This window comes from Oncorhynchus clarkii, chromosome 7, assembly GCF_045791955.1.
Source record: "Oncorhynchus clarkii lewisi isolate Uvic-CL-2024 chromosome 7, UVic_Ocla_1.0, whole genome shotgun sequence".
In the NCBI taxonomy this organism is placed as follows: Eukaryota; Metazoa; Chordata; class Actinopteri; order Salmoniformes; family Salmonidae; genus Oncorhynchus; species Oncorhynchus clarkii.
The window spans coordinates 86,453,959-86,475,297 of NC_092153.1; the positions used below are offsets into that span (position 1 = coordinate 86,453,959).

Below are 21,339 nucleotides of genomic sequence, written 5' to 3' on the forward strand. Positions count from 1 at the left end.
ATGGAATTCATCTGGCTTCAACCGATCACTGCCCACACCTGCCCGCCCGTCCAACATCACTACTCTGGACGGTTCTGACTTAGAATATGTGGACAACTACAAATACCTAGGTGTCTGGTAAGACTGTAATCTCTCCTTCCAGACTCACATTAAGCATCTCCAATCCAAAATGAAATCTAGAATCGGCTTCCTATTTCACAACAAAGCATCCTTCACTCATGCTGCCAAACATACTCTTGTAAAACTGACCATCCTTCAGATCCTCGACTTCGGCGATGTCATCTATAAAATATCCTCCAACACTCTACTCAGCAAATTGGATGCATAATATAACAGTGCCATCCGTTTTGTCACCAAAGCCCCATATACTACCCACCATTGCGACCTGTATGCTCTCGTTGGTTGGCCATCGCTTCATACTCGTCGCCAAACCTACTGGCTCCAGGTCATCTATAAGTCTTTGCTAGGTAAAGCCCCGCCTTATCTCAGCTCACTGGTCACCATAGCAGCACCCACCTGTGGCACGCGCTCCAGCAGGTATATCTCTCTGGTCACCCCCAAAACCAACTCTCCTTCCAGTTCTCTGCTGCCAATGACTGGAACGAACTACAAAAATCTCTGAAACTGGAAACACTTATCTCCCTCACTAGCTTTAAGCACCAATTGTCAGAGCAGCTCACAGATTACTGCACCTGTACATAGCCCATCTATAATTTAGCCCAAACAACTACCTCTTCCCCTACTGTATTTATTTATTTATTTTGCTCCTTTGCATCCCATTATTTTTATTTCTACTTTGCACATTCTTCCATTGCAAATCTACCATTCCAGTGTTTTACTTGCTATATTGTATTTACTTTGCCACCATGGCCTTTTTTTTGCCTTTACCTCCCTTATCTCACCTCATTTGCTCACATCGTATATAGACTTGTTTATACTGTATTGACGGTATGTTTGTTTTACTCCATGTGTAACTCTGTGTCGTTGTATGTGTCGAACTGCTTTGCTTTATCTTGGCCAGGTCGCAATTGTAAATGAGAAATTGTTCTCAACTTGCCTACCTGGTTAAATAAAGGTGAAATAAAACAACCTTTTGATCAGGTCTAATATTAGATAGAATTTGATTGTTCAGCGTCCCCATCAGAAAAAGTTTAGGTCATTTTGCTTTAAACAATCAGTATATATATATGGTATTTTTTTTTAGATATACAGGGTAAAGTTGAGTCATTTCATAGCTTGGACAGCAATCACTTTTGCTACCTGCATGGGGTTGGTCGAAGCTAGGGAAGAAAAAGCTGCTCACACCGAGTCAGTCGACTTCCAAACGGTCTAGCCCATTGGATTATGAGACGGGGGTGAAATCCAAAGTTGTGCTATATATTAATTGTCTATGTCACAGCACATTTTTTTATGTGCTTTATTTATAGCTCAAACACTTTTATCCCAGTTTACCCCTTAACATTCCCCTTATTGATAGTGGGGTGGTAGATGCCCAGTTTACCCCCCCTAACATTCCCCTTATTGATAGTGGGGTGGTAGATGCCCAGTTTACCCCTAACATTCCCCTTATTGATAGTGGGGTGGTAGATGCCCAGTTTACCACCTAACATTCCCCTTATCGATAGTGGGGTGGTAGATACCCAGTTTACCCCCCTAACATTCCCCTTATTGATAGTGGGGTGATAGATGCCCAGTTTACCCCCCTAACATTCCCCTTATTGATAGTGGGGTGGTAGATGCCCAGTTTACCCCCCTAACATTCCCCTTATTGATAGTGGGGTGGTAGATGCCCAGTTTACCCCCCTAACATTCCCCTTATTGATAGTGGGGTGGTAGATGCCCAGTTTACCCCCCTAACATTCCCCTTATTGATAGTGGGGTGGTAGATGCCCAGTTTACACCCCTAACATTCCCCTTATTGATAGTGGGGTGGTAGATGCCCAGTTTACCTACCCCTTAACATTCCCCTTATTGATAGTGGGGTGGTAGATGCCCAGTTTACCCCCTAACATTCCCCTTATTGATAGTGGGGTGGTAGATGCCCAGTTTACACCCCTAACATTCCCCTTATTGATAGTGGGGTGGTAGATGCCCAGTTTACCTACCCCTTAACATTCCCCTTATTGATAGTGGGGTGGTAGGGGGTAAACTGGGCATCTACCACCGCACTATCAATAAGGGGAATGTTAAGGGGTAGGTAAACTGGGCATCTACCACCCCACTATCAATAAGGGGAATGTTAGGGGTGTAAACTGGGCATCTACCACCCCACTATCAATAAGGGGAATGTTAGGGGGTAAACTGGGCATCTACCACCCCACTATCAATAAGGGGAATGTTAGGGGTGTAAACTGGGCATCTACCACCCCACTATCAATAAGGGGAATGTTAGGGGGGTAAACTGGGCATCTACCACCCCACTATCAATAAGGGGAACCATACAGGAACCATACGTATCTAGATACATGGACTGGTACCATACGTATCTAGAAAACCAGAAAATCAGTAAACCAGCTTGAAGGTTTAGAGGCCATGATTATTTTCATCATTGTGTCAAGAGATATAGTACTAAAACACTTGAGCGTCTCTCTTGATCCTAGGTCCTGGCAGAATTGTGCAGACTCAGGACAACTGAGCTTTGAAGGAATACGCAGATTTAAAGAGGAGTCCGTAATTTGCTTTCTAATAATCATAATCTTTTTCTCAAAGAAGTTCATGAATTTATCACTGCTAAAGTGAAAGTCATCCTCTCTTGGGGAATGTTGCTTTTTAGTTAGCTTTGCGACAGTATCAAAAAGGAATTTCAGATTGTTCTTATTTTCCTCAATTAAGTTAGAAAAATAGGATGATCGAGCAGCAGTGAGGGCTCTTCGGTACTGCACAGTACTGTCTTTCCAAGCTAGTCGGAAGACTTCCAGTTTTGTGTGGCGCCATTTCCGTTCCAATTTTCTGGAAGCTTGCTTCAGAGCTCGGGTATTTTCTGTGTACCAGGGAGCTAGTTTCTTATGGGTATTGCGCAAGGTTAAATTGAGTTCCTCAGTTAGGTGGTTAACTGATTTTTGTCCTCTGGCGTCCTTGGGTAGACAGAGGGAATCTGGAAGGACATCAAGGAATCTTTGTGTTGTCTGTGAATTTATAGCACGACTTTGGATGTTCCTTGGTTGGGGTCTGAGCAGATTATTTGTTGCAATTGCAAACGTAATAAAATGGTTGTCCGATAGTCCAGGATAATGAGGAAAAACATTAAGATCCACAACATTTATTCCATGGAACAAAACTAGGTCCAGCGTATGACTGTGACAGTGAGTGGGTCCATTGACATGTTGGACAAAACCCACTGAGTCGATGATGGCTCCGAAAGCCTTTTGGAGTGGGTCTGTGGAATTTCCATGTAAATATTAAAGTCACCAAAGATTAGAATATTATCTTCAGGCTACAAGGTCCGATAGGAATTCAGGGAACTCAGTGAGGAACGCTGTATATGGCCCAGGAGGCCTGTAAACAGTAGCTATAAAAAGTGATTGAGTAGGCTGCATAGATTTCATGACTAGAAGCTCAAAAGACGAAAACGTCATTTTTTTTTTTTGTAAATTGAAATTTGCTATCGTAAATGTTAGCAACACCTCCGCCTTTGCGGGATGCACGGGGGATATGGTCACTAGTGTAGCCAGGAGGTGAGGCCTCATTTAACACAGTAAATTCATCAGGCTTAAGCCATGTTTCAGTCAGGCCAATCACATCAAGATTATGATCAGTGATTAGTTAATTGACTATAATTGCCTTTGAAGTAAGGGTTCTAACATTAAGTAGCCCTATTTTGAGATGTGAGGTATCATGATCTCTTTCAATAATGACAGGAATGGAGGTGGTCTTTATCCTAGTGAGATTGCTAAGGCGAACACCGCCATGTTTAGTTTTGCCCAACCTAGGTCGAGGCACAGACACGGTCTCAATGGTGATAGCTGAGCTGACTACACTGACTGTGCTAGTGGCAGACTCCACTATGCTGGCAGGCTGGCTAACAGCCTGCTGCCTGGCCTAGATACGTATGGTTCTTGTATGGTACCAGTCCATGTGTCTAGATACGTATGGTTCCTGTGTGGTACCAGTCCATGTATCTAGATACGTATGGTACCAGTCCATGTGTCTATATACGTATGGTTCCAGTCCATGTATCTAGATACGTATGGTTCCTGTATGGTACCAGTCCATGTATCTAGATACATATGGTTCCTGTATGGTACCAGTCCATGTATCTAGATACGTATGGTTCCTGTATGGTACCAGTCCATGTATCTAGATACGTATGGTTCCTGTATGGTACCAGTCCATGTATCTAGATACGTATGGTACCAGTCCATGTATCTAGATACGTATGGTTCCTGTATGGTACCAGTCCATGTATCTAGATACGTATGGTTCCTGTATGGTACCAGTCCATGTATCTAGATACGTATGGTACCAGTCCATGTATCTAGATACGTATGGTTCCTGTATGGTACCAGTCCATGTATCTAGATACGTATGGTTCCTGTATGGTACCAGTCCATGTATCTAGATACGTATGGTACCAGTCCATGTGTCTAGATACGTATGGTTCCTGTATGGTACCAGTCCATGTGTCTAGATACGTATGGTACCAGTCCATGTGTCTAGATACGTATGGTATCAGTCCATGTATCTAGATACGTATGGTTCCTGTATGGTACCAGTCCATGTATCTAGATACGTATGGTTCCTGTATGGTACCAGTCCATGTGTCTAGATACGTATGGTTCCTGTATGGTACCAGTCCATGTATCTAGATACGTATGGTTCCTGTATGGTACCAGTCCATGTATCTAGATACGTATGGTACCAGTCCATGTGTCTAGATACGTATGGTACCAGTCCATGTATCTAGATACGTATGGTTCCTGTATGGTACCAGTCCATGTATCTAGATACGTACGGTTCCTGTATGGTACCAGTCCATGTATCTAGATACGTATGGTTCCTGTATGGTACCAGTCCATGTATCTAGATACGTATGGTACCAGTCCATGTATCTAGATACGTATGGTTCTTGTATGGTACCAGTCCATGTGTCTAGATACGTATGGTTCCAGTCCATGTATCTAGATACGTACGTATGGTTCCTGTATGGTACCAGTCCATGTATCTAGATACGTATGGTACCTGTATGGTACCAGTCCATGTATCTAGATACGTATGGTTCCTGTATGGTACCAGTCCATGTATCTAGATACGTATGGTTCCTGTATGGTACCAGTCCATGTATCTAGATACGTATGGTACCTGTATGGTACCAGTCCATGTGTCTAGATACGTATGGTTCCTGTATGGTACCAGTCCATGTGTCTAGATACGTATGGTACCAGTCCATGTATCTAGATACGTATTGTTCCTGTATGGTACCAGTCCATGTATCTAGATACGTATGTTTCCTGTATGGTACCAGTCCATGTATCTAGATACGTATGGTACCTGTATGGTACCAGTCCATGTATCTAGATACGTATGGTTCCTGTATGGTACCAGTCCATGTATCTAGATACGTATGGTTCCTGTATGGTACCAGTCCATGTATCTAGATACGTATGGTACCAGTCCATGTATCTAGATACGTATGGTATCAGTCCATGTATCTAGATACGTATGGTTCCTGTATGGTACCAGTCCATGTATCTAGATACGTATGGTACCAGTCCATGTATACGTATGGTACCAGTCCATGTATCTAGATACGTATGGTACCAGTCCATGTGTCTAGATACGTATGGTACCAGTCCATGTATCTACACAGTCTACACTACACAGTCTACACTACACACTCTGCACACTACACTCTACGCACTACACTCTACACACTACACTCTACACAGTCTACACACTCTACAGTCTACACACTACACAGTCTACACTCTACACACTACACAGTCTACACACTACAGTCTACACTCTACTCTACATACTCTACACTCTACACTCTACACACTCTACACTCTACACACTACACAGTCTACACACTCTACAGTCTACACTCTACACAGTCTACACTCTACACTCTACACACTCTACACTCTACACACTCTACACACTCTACACTCTACACACTCTACACTCTACACTCTACACACTCTACACTCTACACACTCTACACTCTACACACTCTACACTCTACACACTCTACACTCTACACACTCTACACACTCTACACACTCTACACACTCTACACTCTACACTCTACACACTCTACACTCTACACACTCTACACACTACACAGTCTACACACTACAGTCTACACTCTACTCTACACACTCTACACTCTACACACTACACTCTACACAGTCTACACACTCTACACTCTACACTCTACACACTCTACACTCTACACACTCTACACTCTACACACTCTACACACTCTACACACTCTACACTCTACACTCTACACACTCTACACTCTACACACTCTACACACTACACAGTCTACACAGTCTACACTCTACACACTACACACTCTACACACTCTACACACTCTACACTCTACACTCTACACACTCTACACTCTACACACTCTACACTCTACACACTCTACACACTCTACACACTCTACACACTACACTCTACACACTCTACACTCTACACACTCTACACACTACACAGTCTACACAGTCTACACTCTACACTCTACACTCTACACACTACACACTCTACACACTCTACACACTCTACACTCTACACACTCTACACTCTACACACTCTACACTCTACACACTCTACACACTCTACACTCTACACTCTACACACTCTACACTCTACACACTCTACACACTACACAGTCTACACAGTCTACACTCTACACTCTACACTCTACACTCTACACACTACACACTCTACACACTACACTACATTGTGCAGCATAATTTTTGGGACCGTATACGATGCTCTGTTTGTAGAGCCCTTTATAGTTACAGTACAGACATGACCTGCTGCATTATGGGTGTTGTAGTGAACTGGGTTACTAACGGGTCTATGAACGTACAGCTCAGACTGTTGTCATGGTTCAGTGTAAAAGGAGAGAAAATTGTAAAGTGAGTGTCCTCGGATAAAGACATCTTGATAACTGACCGTTTTGTTGTTGTCCAGAATGCGGCTAAAGCCATTAAGAGTGATTCGAGTAGCAAGGCTCCAGTGGAGGAACCACCTCCTGCCCCATCAGAGCCTGAGGACCCTGCTTCCCCCTCCAGCGACCCCTCTCCGTCCCCTCCTCCTCGGGAGAAACCAGCCAGGAAGAAGGCCTCCAAGCCCCCAAAACCTCCAAAGGTCCCCAAACCTCCCAAGGTCCCCAAAGCGAAGGAGGGAGGGAAGAAGAAAGGAAAGAAAGAGAAGGAAGTCCCTGCTCCTCCTCCTCCTCCGTCGAAGCCCTCCAGCCTGGCAGCTCTGGAGTCTCACGCCAAGGACATCCTCAGCAAGATGGACCAGCCCAAGAAAGGCAAGATGGGGGGCAAGGTGAGCTATTAACCTGTTTAACCATGTTTAACCTGACTGGGCCTGTAACAAACACACCCCTATAGGCCTAGATGAACCAGCCCAAGAAGGGTAAGGTGGGGGGCAAGGTGAGACCATGCAAGCTGACCTGTCCTACTCTACCGCATATCAAATCAAATTGTATTGGTCACATACACACGGTTAGCAGCAGTTACCTGTCACCTATATGATGTCATGTCTGTGTTACCTGCTTCCCAGGCGACTAAGAATGTCCTGAGCATGTCGGAAAAGGACACCTGTAAGCAGAACGACCTGGAGAAGTTTGAGATCCGAGAACAGAACAAGAAACAGACGGAAGCCAAGTGGAAATATAAGGTACGCTACAGGACAGTTTGAGTTAGGTCAGATACAGGTTGAGTTAGGTCAGATACAGGTTGAGTTAGGTCAGATACAGGTTGAGTTAGGTCAGATACAGGTTGAGTTAGGTCAGGTACAGAACAGGTTGAGTTAGGTCAGATACAGGTTGAGTTAGGTCAGGTACAGAACAGGTTGAGTTAGATCAGATACAGGTTGAGTTAGGTCAGATACAGGTTGAGTTAGGTCAGGTACAGAACAGGTTGAGTTAGGTCAGATACAGGTTGAGTTAGGTCAGGTACAGAACAGGTTGAGTTAGGTCAGATACAGGTTGAGTTAGGTCAGGTACAGAACAGGTTGAGTTAGGTCAGATACAGGTTGAGTTAGGTCAGATACAGAACAGGTTGAGTTAGGTCAGATACAGGTTGAGTTAGGTCAGATACAGAACAGGTTGAGTTAGGTCAGATACAGGTTGAGTTAGGTCAGGTACAGAACAGGTTGAGTTAGGTCAGATACAGGTAGAGTTAGGTCAGGTACAGAACAGGTTGAGTTAGGTCAGATACAGGTTGAGTTAGGTCAGATACAGAACAGGTTGAGTTAGGTCAGATACAGGTTGAGTTAGGTCAGATACAGAACAGGTTGAGTTAGGTCAGATACAGGTTGAGTTAGGTCAGGTACAGAACAGGTTGAGTTAGGTCAGATACAGGTTGAGTTAGGTCAGGTACAGAACAGGTTGAGTTAGGTCAGATACAGGTTGAGTTAGGTCAGGTACAGAACAGGTTGAGTTAGATCAGATACAGGTTGAGTTAGGTCAGATACAGGTTGAGTTAGGTCAGGTACAGAACAGGTTGAGTTAGGTCAGATACAGGTTGAGACAGGGCAGACAGTGAACAGACAGGGGGAGACAGGTCAAGGCAGACGGTGAACAGAGAGGGGGAGACGGTGAACAGAGAGGTGGGAGACAGGCCAAGACAGACGGTGAACAGACAGGGGGGAGTGTGGTGGAGGTACCTGTACCAGACAGGGGGGAGACAGGCCAAGGCAGATGGTGAACAGATCGCCAGGTGGAATCAGTGCCATGCCAGTGAACAGCAGGAGGGGGGTTCTGAGGCCCAAAGGCCTTTTCCTTCACATCTGGTCTGGGAGCCTTAACTCGGCATTCAGTCCCCAGAAAGTCAAATATATCACTGTAATGTACTTTATTTTTAGCTTTTTCTTCTTGGCTTTCAAAATAGCATCAGACCAAACACTCCTCACTCAGCTCCAGGTTGGACGGTGTCCTCAGGGCTCTGCTGTCTGTTGGCTAGAGCTGCCTCCGTATAGCGCCGAAAAATAAAACAGTGAGCAGTAATCTCTCTGGTTAATTTTGGTCAAAATTAGGTTGTTAGAAAATGTAGTTAAGTTATGGAAAATACAGACTAATTAGTTAAGATACAGACTAGTTAGATAAAGAATAATTAAGTTAGATACAGAGTAGTTAGTTAAGTTAGATACAGAGTAGTTAGTTAAGTTAGGTAAGATATAAAATAGTTAGTTTAGTTAGGTAAGATACAGAATAGTTAGTTAAGTTAGATACAGAATAGTTAGTTAAGTTAGGTAAGATATAGAATTATTAAGTTAGATACAGAGTAGTTAGTTAAGTTAGATACAGAGTAGTTAGTTAAGTTAGGTAAGATACAGAATCGTTAAGTTAGGTAAGATACAGAATAGTTAGTTAAGTTAGATACAGAATAGTTAGTTAAGTTAGGTAATATATAGAATAGTTAGTTAAGTTAGATACAGAATAGTTAGCTAAGTTAGGTAAGATATAGAATAGTTAGTTAAGTTAGGTAAGATATAGAATAGTTAAGTTAGGTAAGATTTAGAATAGTTAGTTAAGTTAGGTAAGATACAGAATAATTAGTTAAGTTAGGTAAGATATAGAATAGTTAAGTTAGGTAAGATATAGAATAGTTAAGTTAGGTAAGATATAGAATAGTTAAGTTAGGTAAGATATAGAATAGTTAGTTAAGTTAGGTAAGGTACAGAGTAGTTAGTTAAGTTATATATAGAGTAGTTAGTTTAGGTAAGATAGATTAGTTAATTTAGTTAAGATACAGAATAGTTGGGTAAGATATATAATAGTTAGTTTAGGTAAGATAGAGTAGTTAATTTAGTTAAGATACAGAATAGTTGGGTAAGATATATAATAGTTAGTTTAGGTAAGATAGAGTAGTTAATTTAGTTAAGATACAGAATAGTTGGGTAAGATATATAATAGTTAGTTTAGGTAAGATATATAATAGTTAGTTTAGTTAAGATACAGAATAGTTGGGTAAGATATATAATAGTTAGTTTAGTTAAGATATATAATAGTTGGGTAAGATATATAATAGTTAGTTTAGGTAAGATAGAGTAGTTAATTTAGTTAAGATATATAATAGTTGGGTAAGATATATAATAGTTAGTTTAGGTAAGATATATAATAGTTTGATTTGAAAATCAAAGATCAAATCCAGAATAGATTGAGTCAAGGCTGTCTTGGCCTGCTTTAAAAACACATGGACCAAAGTAAACATGATAATGATGGATAAACGGAACAATAAACCCAATTCAAGCTGGATGCTGTTTCAAAGAAGATACAAATGGTTCTGTTGTATTAAAGCTTGAGAAGCTGAGAAGTCCAGCAGAAGAACGTGGTATAATGGTAAAGTGATTAACACACTATTGATCATAGTAATCAGCTAAACTAACACTGCGGTTTTACTCACAATTAGAGTGGTGGAACTGTTCAAAGCTTCTAGAACCCAGGCCCAGCCAACCGTCTCAGTCCTCACAACTATGTCATATCCACAACATTCCACCCATAAGCATTCACATCTGCCCCGGGGTCCTGCTGGTGGAAGGGGGTCCCAAATGCTACCCTATTCCCCTATAAGGTGTAGAGGACTCTGGTCAAAAGTAGTTCACTACAGCGTATAGGGTATAGGGTTCCGTTTAGGATGCGGTCCTGCTCTAAGGAGGCTGTTGTGTCATTATAGCTGGATAACATGGGATGGGTTCTGGAGGACAGCTTAGTTGGAGCGAACGGAAGACATTAGTCGGCTTTAGTTTCGTGGAAACTTGTATGCCAAAGTGTTCCGGTTGTAATGTCTGTAGTCATTCCAAGGGTCCTGGTCCCTCTAAAGAGTGGAACTAGCTGCAGCTCAAACACTAACACATGGACTGGTAGATGGAGATACAGACCGGTCAGAGAAACTAAGGGCAGATCAGACCACATCTTCTATAGGACCTGGTAGATGGATAATCACAGACCACATCTTCTGTAGGACCTGGTAGATGGATAATCACAGACCACATCTTCTATAGGCCCTGGTAGATGGAGATACAGAGAAACTAAGGGCAGATCAGACCACATCTTCTATAGGACCTGGTAGATGGATAATTACAGACCACATCTTCTATAGGACCTGGTAGATGGATAATCACAGACCACATCTTCTATAGGACCTGGTAGATGGAGATACAGAGAAACTAAGGGCAGATCAGACGTAGATGGAGATACAGAGAAACTAAGGGCAGATCAGACCACATCTTCTATAGGAGCTGGTAGGTGGAGATACAGAGAAACTAAGGGCACGTTGTGTTAGCTAATCCAAGTTTATCATTTGAAAATGATAATTGATCATTAGAAAACCATTTTGCAATTATGTTAGCACAGCTGACAACTGTTGTTGAAATTAAAAAAGCAATAAAACTGGCCTTCTGTAGACTAGTTGAGTATCTGGAGCATCAGCATTTGTGAGTTCGATTACAGGCTCAAAATGGCCAGAAACAAATAACTTTCTTCTGAAACTCGTCAGTCTATTCTTGTTCTGAGAAATTAAGGCTGTTCCATGCGAGAAATTGCCAAGAAACTGAAGATCTCGTACAACGCTGTGTACTACTCCCTTCACAGAACAGCGCAAACTGGCTCTAACTAGAATAGAAAGAGGAGTGGGAGGCCCCGGTGCACAACTGAGCAAGAGGACAAGTACATTAGAGTGTTGAGTTTGAGAAACAGACGCCTCACAAGTCCTCAACTGGCAGCTTCATTAAATACCCACAAAACACCAGTCTCAACGTCAACAGTGAAGAGGCAACTCCAGGATGCTGGCCTTCTAGGCAGAGTTCCTTTGTCCAGTGTCTGTGTTATTCTGCTCATCTTAGTCTTTTATTTTTATTGGCCAGTCTGAGATATGGCTTTTTCTTTTCTCCCTTGCAATGTTATAAACATGTTGTATGTCCTTCTGCCAGATCCTCTAAAACATAACATTACGTTCTCGTTGTTGTTCGTATCCGTTACAGAACAGCAAACCAGATTCCTTACTGAAGATGGAAACTGAAGAGCACAAGTTTGAGAGAACGCCACTATCAGGCAACAAAGACAAGTTTTCATTCTCATTGACACACAAGAAGTTACTAGGGTATGTATACTGTGTACATGTATTGTGTCTGTTTGTGACTGGCACCCGTTCCTTACCGTCCTGTGTCCCCCCCAGTTCTAAGCTGAAGCCCCAGACCAACTCCAGTGTGTTCAGCTCGTTACAAAACCTAAAGGAGGACAAGGCCAAGCCAGTGAGAGACGAGTATGAGTACGTGTCAGACGAAGGAGAGTTGAAGATTGATGAGTTCCCCATCAGGAGGAAAAAGAACGCCGTCAAGAGGGACTTATCCTGTGAGTACTGACACATAAAGATGACAAACTACTACTGGAGAGAAAATGGTCCTGTGACTACTGAGACAGAGACACTGAGACAGAGACACTGAGACAGAGACACTGAGACAGAGACACTGAGACAGAGACACTGAGACAGAGACACTGAGACAGAGACACTGAGACAGAGACACTGAGACTGAGACACTGAGACTGAGACACTGAGACTGAGACACTGAGACTGAGACACTGAGACTGAGACACAGAGACTGAGACACAGAGACTGAGACACAGAGACTGAGACACAGAGACTGAGACACAGAGACTGAGACACAGAGACTGAGACACTGAGACAGAGACACAGAGACTGAGACTGAGACACTGAGACTGAGACTGAGACACTGAGACAGAGACGCTGAGACAGAGACGCTGAGACAGAGACGCTGAGACAGAGACGCTGAGACAGAGACACTGAGACAGAGACACTGAGACACTGAGATAGAGACACTGAGACAGAGACTGAGACAGAGAGACTGAGACAGAGAGACTGAGACAGAGAGACTGAGACAGAGAGACTGAGACAGAGAGACTGAGACACTGACACAGAGACACTGAGACAGAGACACTGAGACAGAGACACTGAGACAGAGACACTGAGACAGAGACACTGAGACTGAGACAGAGACACTGAGACAGAGACACTGAGACAGAGACAGTGAGACAGAGACACTGACTGAGACACTGACACAGAGACACTGACTCAGAGACACTGACTCAGAGACACTGACACAGAGACACTGACACAGAGACACTGACACAGAGACACTGACACAGAGACACTGACTCAGAGACACTGAGACACTGAGACTGAGACACTGAGACTGAGACACTGAGACTGAGACAGTGAGACAGAGACACTGACTGAGACACTGACACAGAGACACTGACACAGAGACACTGACTCAGAGACACTGACACAGAGACACTGACACAGAGACACTGACTCAGAGACACTGAGACACTGAGACTGAGACACAGAGACTGAGACACTGACACAGAGACACTGAGACTGAGACACTGACACAGAGACACTGAGACAGAGACACTGAGACTGAGACACTGACACAGAGACACTGACACAGAGACACTGACACAGAGACACTGAGACTGAGACACTGAGACTGAGACACTGAGACTGAGACACTGACACAGAGACACTGAGACTGAGACACTGACACAGAGACACTGAGACTGAGACACTGAGACTGAGACACTGAGACTGAGACACTGAGACACTGAGACACTGAGACACTGAGACACTGAGACTGAGACACTGAGACTGAGACACTGAGACTGAGACACTGACACTGAGACTGAGACACTGAGACTGAGACACTGACACAGAGACACTGAGACTGAGACACTGACACAGAGACACTGAGACTGAGACACTGAGACTGAGACACTGAGACTGAGACACTGAGACTGAGACACTGAGACTGAGACACTGAGACTGAGACACTGAGAGACTGAGACACTGAGACACTGAGACTGAGATTAGAAAAAAAGGAAAAAATATACTGTATACAATGATGTATTTACTTCATAATTAATTCTATCAAAATGGACTGATGTACTTGTTGTTGATTGACTGTCTCTTCTGATTTACTTGTTGTTGATTGACTGTCTTCTGATGTACTAGTTGTTGATTGACTGTCTCTTCTGATTTACTCGTTGTTGATTGACTGTCTCCTCTGATTTACTCGTTGTTGATTGACTGTCTTCTGATGTACTAGTTGTTGATTGACTGTCTCTTCTGATTTACTCGTTGTTGATTGACTGTCTCCTCTGATTTACTCGTTGTTGATTGACTGTCTCTTCTGATTTACTAGTTGTTGATTGACTGTCTTCTGATGTACTAGTTGTTGATTGACTGTCTCTTCTGATTTACTCGTTGTTGATTGACTGTCTTCTGATGTACTAGTTGTTGATTGACTGTCTTCTGATGTACTAGTTGTTGATTGACTGTCTCTTCTGATTTACTCGTTGTTGATTGACTGTCTTCTGATGTACTAGTTGTTGATTGACTGTCTCTTCTGATTTACTCGTTGTTGATTGACTGTCTCCTCTGATTTACTCGTTGTTGATTGACTGTCTTCTGATGTACTAGTTGTTGATTGACTGTCTCTTCTGATTTACTAGTTGTTGATTGACTGTCTCCTCTGATTTACTCATTGTTGATTTACTGTCTCTTCTGATTTACTCGTTGTTGATTGACTGTCTCTGATGTACTAGTTGTTGATTGACTGTCTCTTCTGATTTACTCGTTGTTGATTGACTGTCTTCTGATGTACTAGTTGTTGATTGACTGTCTCTTCTGATTTACTCGTTGTTGATTGACTGTCTCTTCTGATGTACTAGTTGTTGATTGACTGTCTCCTCTGATTTACTAGTTGTTGATTGACTGTCTCTTCTGATGTTCTAGTTGTTGATTGACTGTCTCTGATTTACTCATTGTTGATTTACTGTCTCTTCTGATTTACTCGTTGTTGATTGACTGTCTCTGATGTACTCGTTGTTGATTGACTGTCTCTTCTGATTTACTCGTTGTTGATTGACTGTCTCCTCTGATTTACTAGTTGTTGATTGACTGTCTCTTCTGATTTACTCATTGTTGATTGACTGTCTCCTCTGATTTACTAGTTGTTGATTGACTGTCTCTTCTGATGTACTAGTTGTTGATTGACTGTCTCTTCGGATTTACTAGTTGTTGATTGACTGTCTCCTCTGATTTACTCGTTGTTGATTGACTGTCTCTTCTGATTTACTAGTTGTTGATTGACTGTCTCTTCTGATTTACTAGTTGTTGATTGACTGTCTCTTCTGATTTACTAGTTGTTGATTGACTGTCTCTTCTGATGTACTAGTTGTTGATTGACTGTCTCTTCTGATGTTCTAGTTGTTGATTGACTGTCTCTGCTGATTTACTAGTTGTTGATTGACTGTCTCTTCTGATTTACTCGTTGTTGATTGACTGTCTCTTCTCTTCCTGTTCCAGTCCTGTCAAACATCAACCCAATCCACCCATCCAAGAAGCCAAAGCTCCTCCCCTCTGCTGTCAAGGTATGTCAGCTCCTCCCCTTTGTGCCCAGGGTATGTTACCTCCTCCCCTCTCCTCCCAGGGTATGTTACCTCCTCCCCTCTCCTCCCAGGGTATGTTACCTCCCCCCCTCTCTTCCCAGGGTATGTTACCTTCTCCCCTCTCTTCCCTGGGTATGTTACCTCCCCCCTTTCCTCCCAGGGTATGTTACCTCCTCCCCTCTCTTCCCTGGGTATGTTACCTCCCCCCTTTCCTCCCAGGGTATGTTACCTCCTCCCAGGGTATGTTACCTCCTCCCAGGGTATGTTACCTCGCCCCTTTCCTCCCAGGGTATGTTACCTCCTCCCAGGGTATGTTACCTCCTCCCAGGGTATGTTACCACCTCCCCTCTCTTCCCAGGGTATGTTACCTCCTCCCAGGGTATGTTACCTCCTCCCAGGGTATGTTACCTCTTCACAGGGTATGTTACCTCCTCCCAGGGTATGTTACCTCCTCCCCTCTCTTCCCAGGGTATGTTACCTCCTCCCAGGGTATGTTACCTCCTCCCAGGGTATGTTACCTCCCCCCTTTCCTCCCAGGGTATGTTACCTCCTCCCAGGGTATGTTACCACCTCCCCTCTCTTCCCAGGGTATGTTACCTCCTCCCAGGGTATGTTATCTCCTCCCAGGGTATGTTACCTCTTCACAGGGTATGTTACCTCTTCACAGGGTATGTTACCTCCTCCCAGGGTATGTTACCTCCTCCCCTCTCTTCCCAGGGTATGTTACCTCCTCCCAGGGTATGTTACCTCCTCCCAGGGTATGTTACCTCCTCCCCTCTCTTCCCGGGTATGTTACCTCCTCCCAGGGTATGTTACCTCCTCCCCTCTCTTCCCAGGGTATGTTACCTCCTCCCAGGGTATGTTACCTCCTCCCCTCTCTTCCCAGGGTATGTTACCTCCTCCCAGGGTATGTTACCTCCTCCCCTCTCTTCCCGGGTATGTTACCTCCTCCCAGGGTATGTTACCTCCTCCCCTCTCTTCCCAGGGTATGTTACCTCATCTCCTTAAGTCACCAATAATATATGAAGGACCATGTGGCTAGAAAATATCTGAGCTCATTATGGTTGGGGTCAGGTCAGCGCAATAGTGTCAGGTGGGTATCACAGTTATGTCCATGGAGAATCTAGATCCCATTCCCAAGACAAAGTCCCAAATATCACCCTAGTTAAAGGTAGTGATTAGGGAGAGGATTCTATTTGGGAAGTATGCTAATAGTTCCAACTCAGCTGTCCTATTAGCCAGCTAACATCCCAGAACTAAATACTTTAATTACACTCTGATATTTCCATTTCTACGTCCATGGAGAGAACAACCTAATGAGGAGTTCTAAGAGTAGAACAGTCAGAGGAAAACATTCTGGAATATCCACTCCTTCCTTCCATGAGGTCGTTAATGAATTCCATGTGATGGTTTAAAAAGCAGTCAAGTAGCAATAGAGATCACATATGGCTGTGTGTTTAGTGTTGCTGTGATACCAGTATCTTCATATTAGGAAGTAAGGAAGCGAAGGAAACAGAACATGAAGTGGACTCCCATGTCTTTAGGAAAACAGCCGTAATGTTGGAAACAAACATCATTATGTTGTCATCCAGAGTCACGTTGATTTATTTCCAAGCTATATCACACAATATTTTACATACAGAAGGTTTTTAAAGGTTCAAATGCACACAATGCAAATAGTCTGAGTAGCCATTTGATTGGCTGTTCAGGAGTCTTATGGCTTGGGGGTAAAAACTGTTGAGAAGCCTTTCTGTCCTAGACTTGGCACTCCGGTACCGCTTGCCATGCGATAGTAGAGAGAACAGTCTATGACTGGGGTGGCTGGGGTCTTTGACCGTTTTTAAGGCCTTCCTCTGACACCGCCTGGTATAGAGGTCCTGGATGGCAGGAAGGTTGACCCCAGTGATGTACTCGGCCGTACGCACTACCCTCTATAGTGCCTTGCGGTCAGAGACCGAGCAATTGTCATACCAGGCAGTGATGCAACCAGTCAGGATGCTCTCGATGGTGCAGCTATAGAACCTTTTGAGGACCTGAGGAAAAAGAGAGAGGCAGGCAGAGAGAGAAAGAGAGAGGCAGGCAGAGAGAGAGAGAGAGAGGCAGGCAGAGAGAGAGAGAGAGAGGCAGGCAGAGAGAGAGAGAGAGAGGCAGGCAGAGAGAGAGGCAGACAGAGCGAGAGAAAGAGAGAGGCAGGCAGAGAGAGAAAGGGAGAGGCAGGCAGAGAGAGAAAGAGAGAGGTAGGCAGAGAGAGAAAGGGAGAGGCAGGCAGAGAGAGAAAGAGAGAGGCAGGCAGAGAGAGAAAGAGAGAGCCAGGCAGAGAGAGAAAGGGAGAGGCAGGCAGAGCGAGAGGCAGGCAGAGAGAGAGAAAGGGAGAGGCAGGCAGAGAGAGAGAAAGGGAGAGGCAGGCAGAGAGAGAGAAAGGGAGAGGCAGGCAGAGAGAGAAAGGGAGAGGCAGGCAGAGAGAGAAAGAGAGAGGCAGGCAGAGAGAGAAAGGGAGAGGCAGGCAGAGAGAGAAAGGGAGAGGCAGGCAGAGAGAGAAAGGGAGAGGCAGGCAGAGAGAGAAAGAGAGAGGCAGGCAGAGAGAGAAAGAGAGAGGCAGGCAGAGAGAGAAAGAGAGAGGCAGGCAGAGAGAGAAAGAGAGAGGCAGGCAGAGAGAGAAAGAGAGAGGCAGGCGGAGAGAGAAAGAGAGAGGCAGGCAGAGAGAGAAAGAGAGAGGCAGGCAGAGAGAGAAAGAGAGAGGCAGGCAGAGAGAGAAAGAGAGAGGCAGGCAGAGAGAGAAACAGAGAGGCAGGCAGAGAGAGAAAGAGGCAGGCAGGCAGAGAGAGGGAGAGAAAGAGAGAGGCAGGCAGAGAGAGAGAGAGAAAGAGGCAGGCAGAGAGAGAAAGGGAGAGGCAGGCAGGCATGCAGTGAGAGGTAGAGAGAGAGGCGGAGAGAGCTTGGTCAGATGTAGGGATGGTTACTCGTATAGCTGAGAGGTTAGGGAAGGGCAGGGGGTGAACTTGGCCTATTAGGGGAGGGCATGGGGTGACCTTGGCCTGTTAGGGGAGGGCAGGGGGTGACCTTGGCCTGTTAGGGGAGGGCAGGGGGTGATCTTGGCCTGTTAGGGGAGGGCAGGGGGTGACCTTGGCCTGTTACGCTATTCTCAGCAGGATCTGCCCTACTGTCCCATTCAGCCCTGTCACCTCCATACTGTCCCGTTCAGTCCTGTCACGTCCCTACATAAACTACACCGAAACTACACATAAACTTTGCCTAAACTACACCTGAACTACACCTAAACTTCACCTAAACTATACCTACACTATGCCTAAACTACACCTAAACGACACCTAAACGACACCTAAACAACACCCAAACTATGCCCAAACTACACCTAAACTACACCTAAACTATACCTAAACTACACCTTCACTTCACTATACCAAAACTACAACTACTCCTACACTACACCTGAACTGCACCTGTACTACACCTAAACTAAATCTATACTATATTAAAACTACATCTAAACTATATCAAAACTACAACTACTCCTACACTACACCTGAACTGCACCTGAACTACACCTAAACTAAATCTAAACTATATTAAAACTGCACCTAAACTATATCAAAACTACACCTAAACTATATCAAAACTACATCTAAACTGCACCTGAACTACACCCAAACTACCCCTAAACTATACCTAAACTATACCTAAACTATACCCAAACTATACCCAAACTATACCCAAACTACTCCTACACTACACCTGACCTGCCCATAAAGTGAGGAGACTATACTATATTAAAACTACATATATTAAAACTACATCTAAACTATATTTAAACTATATCAAAACTACAACTACTCCTACACTACACCTGAACTGCACCTGAACTACACCTAAACTAAATCTAAACTATATTAAAACTGCACCTAAACTATATCAAATCTGCATCTAAACTATATCCAAACTATATTAAAACTACATCTAAACTATATTAAAACTACATCTAAACTATATTAAAACTACATCTAAACTATATCAAAACTACACCTAAACTATATCAAAACTACATCTAAACTATATTAAAACTACATCTAAACTATATTAAAACTACACCTAAACTATATTAAAACTACATCTAAACTATATTAAAACTACATCTAAACTATATCTACACTATATCTAAACTATATTAAAACTACATCTAAACTATATCTACACTATATCTAAACTATATTAAAACTACACCTAAACTATATCAAAACTACACCTAAATGACACCTAAACTACACTGCTCAAAAAAATAAAGGGAACACTTAAACAACACAATGTAACTCCAAGTCAATCACACTTCTGTGAAATCAAACTGTCCACTTAGGAAGCAACACTGATTGACAATAAATGTCACATGCTGTTGTGCAAATGGAATAGACAACAGGTGGAAATTATAGGCAATTAGCAAGACACCCCCAATAAAGGAGTGGTTCTGCAGGTGGGGACCACAGACCACTTCTCAGTTACTATGCTTCCTGGCTGATGTTTTGGTCACTTTTGAATGCTGGCGGTGCTTTCACTCTAGTGGTAGCATGAGACGGAGTCTACAACCCACACAAGTGGCTCAGGTAGTGCAGCTCATCCAGGACGGAACATCAATGCGAGCTGTGGTAAGAAGGTTTGCTGTGTCTGTCAGCGTAGTGTCCAGAGCATGGAGGCGCTACCAGGAGACAGGCCAGTACATCAGGAGAGGTGGAGGAGGCTGTAGGAGGGCAACAACCCAGCAGCAGGACCGCTATCTCCGCCTTTGTGCAAGGAGGAGCAGGAGGAGCACTGCAAAATGACCTCCAGCAGGCCACAAATGTGCATGTGTCTGCTCAAACGGTCAGAAACAGACTCCATGAGGGTGGTATGAGGGACCGACGTCCACAGGTGGGGGTTGTGCTTACAGCCCAACACCGTGCAGGACGTTTGGCATTTGCCAGAGAACACCAAGATTGGCAAATTCGCCACTGGCGCCCTGTGCTCTTCACAGATGAAAGCAGGTTCACACTGAGCACATGTGACAGACGTGACAGAGTCTGGAGAGGCCGTGGAGAACGTTCTGCTGCCTGCAACATCCTCCAGCATGACCGGTTTGGCGGTGGGTCAGTCATGGTGTGGGGTGGCATTTCTTTGGGGGGCCGCACAGCCCTCCATGTGCTCGCCAGAGGTAGCCTGACTGCCATTAAGTACCGAGATGAGATCCTCAGACCCCTTGTGAGACCATATGCTGGTGCGGTTGGCCCTGGGTTCCTCCTAATGCAAGACAATACTAGACCTCATGTGGCTGGAGTGTGTCAGCAGTTCCTGCAAGAGGAAGGCATTGATGCTATGGACTGGCCCGCCCGTTCCCCACACCTGAATCCAATTGAGCACATCTGGGACATCATGTCTCGCTCCATCCACCAACGTCACGTTGCACCACAGACTGTCCAGGAGTTGGCGGATGCTTTAGTCCAGGTCTGGGAGGAGATCCCTCAGGAGACCATCCGCCACCTCATCAGGAGCATGCCCAGGCGTTGTAGGGCGGTCATACAGGCACGTGGAAGCCACACACACTACTGAGCCTCATTTTGACTTGTTTTAAGGACATTACATCAAAGTTGGATCAGCCTGTAGTGTGGTTTTCCACTTTAATTTTGAGTGTGACT

General features: G+C 44.2%; 1 protein-coding gene across 1 annotated transcript in view; it reads left to right on the forward strand.

Moving 5' to 3' along the window:
• The window catches only part of LOC139413951 (PHD finger protein 2), a 168,702-nt gene that overhangs the window by 66,648 nt on the left and 80,715 nt on the right, over window positions 1-21,339 (forward strand). The window contains exons 12-16 of the mRNA XM_071161841.1: window positions 7,150-7,512; window positions 7,750-7,866; window positions 12,172-12,290; window positions 12,366-12,541; window positions 15,579-15,643. Coding sequence (XP_071017942.1) covers window positions 7,150-7,512; window positions 7,750-7,866; window positions 12,172-12,290; window positions 12,366-12,541; window positions 15,579-15,643 — 840 coding nt within the window. The remainder of the gene's footprint in view (window positions 1-7,149; window positions 7,513-7,749; window positions 7,867-12,171; window positions 12,291-12,365; window positions 12,542-15,578; window positions 15,644-21,339) is intronic.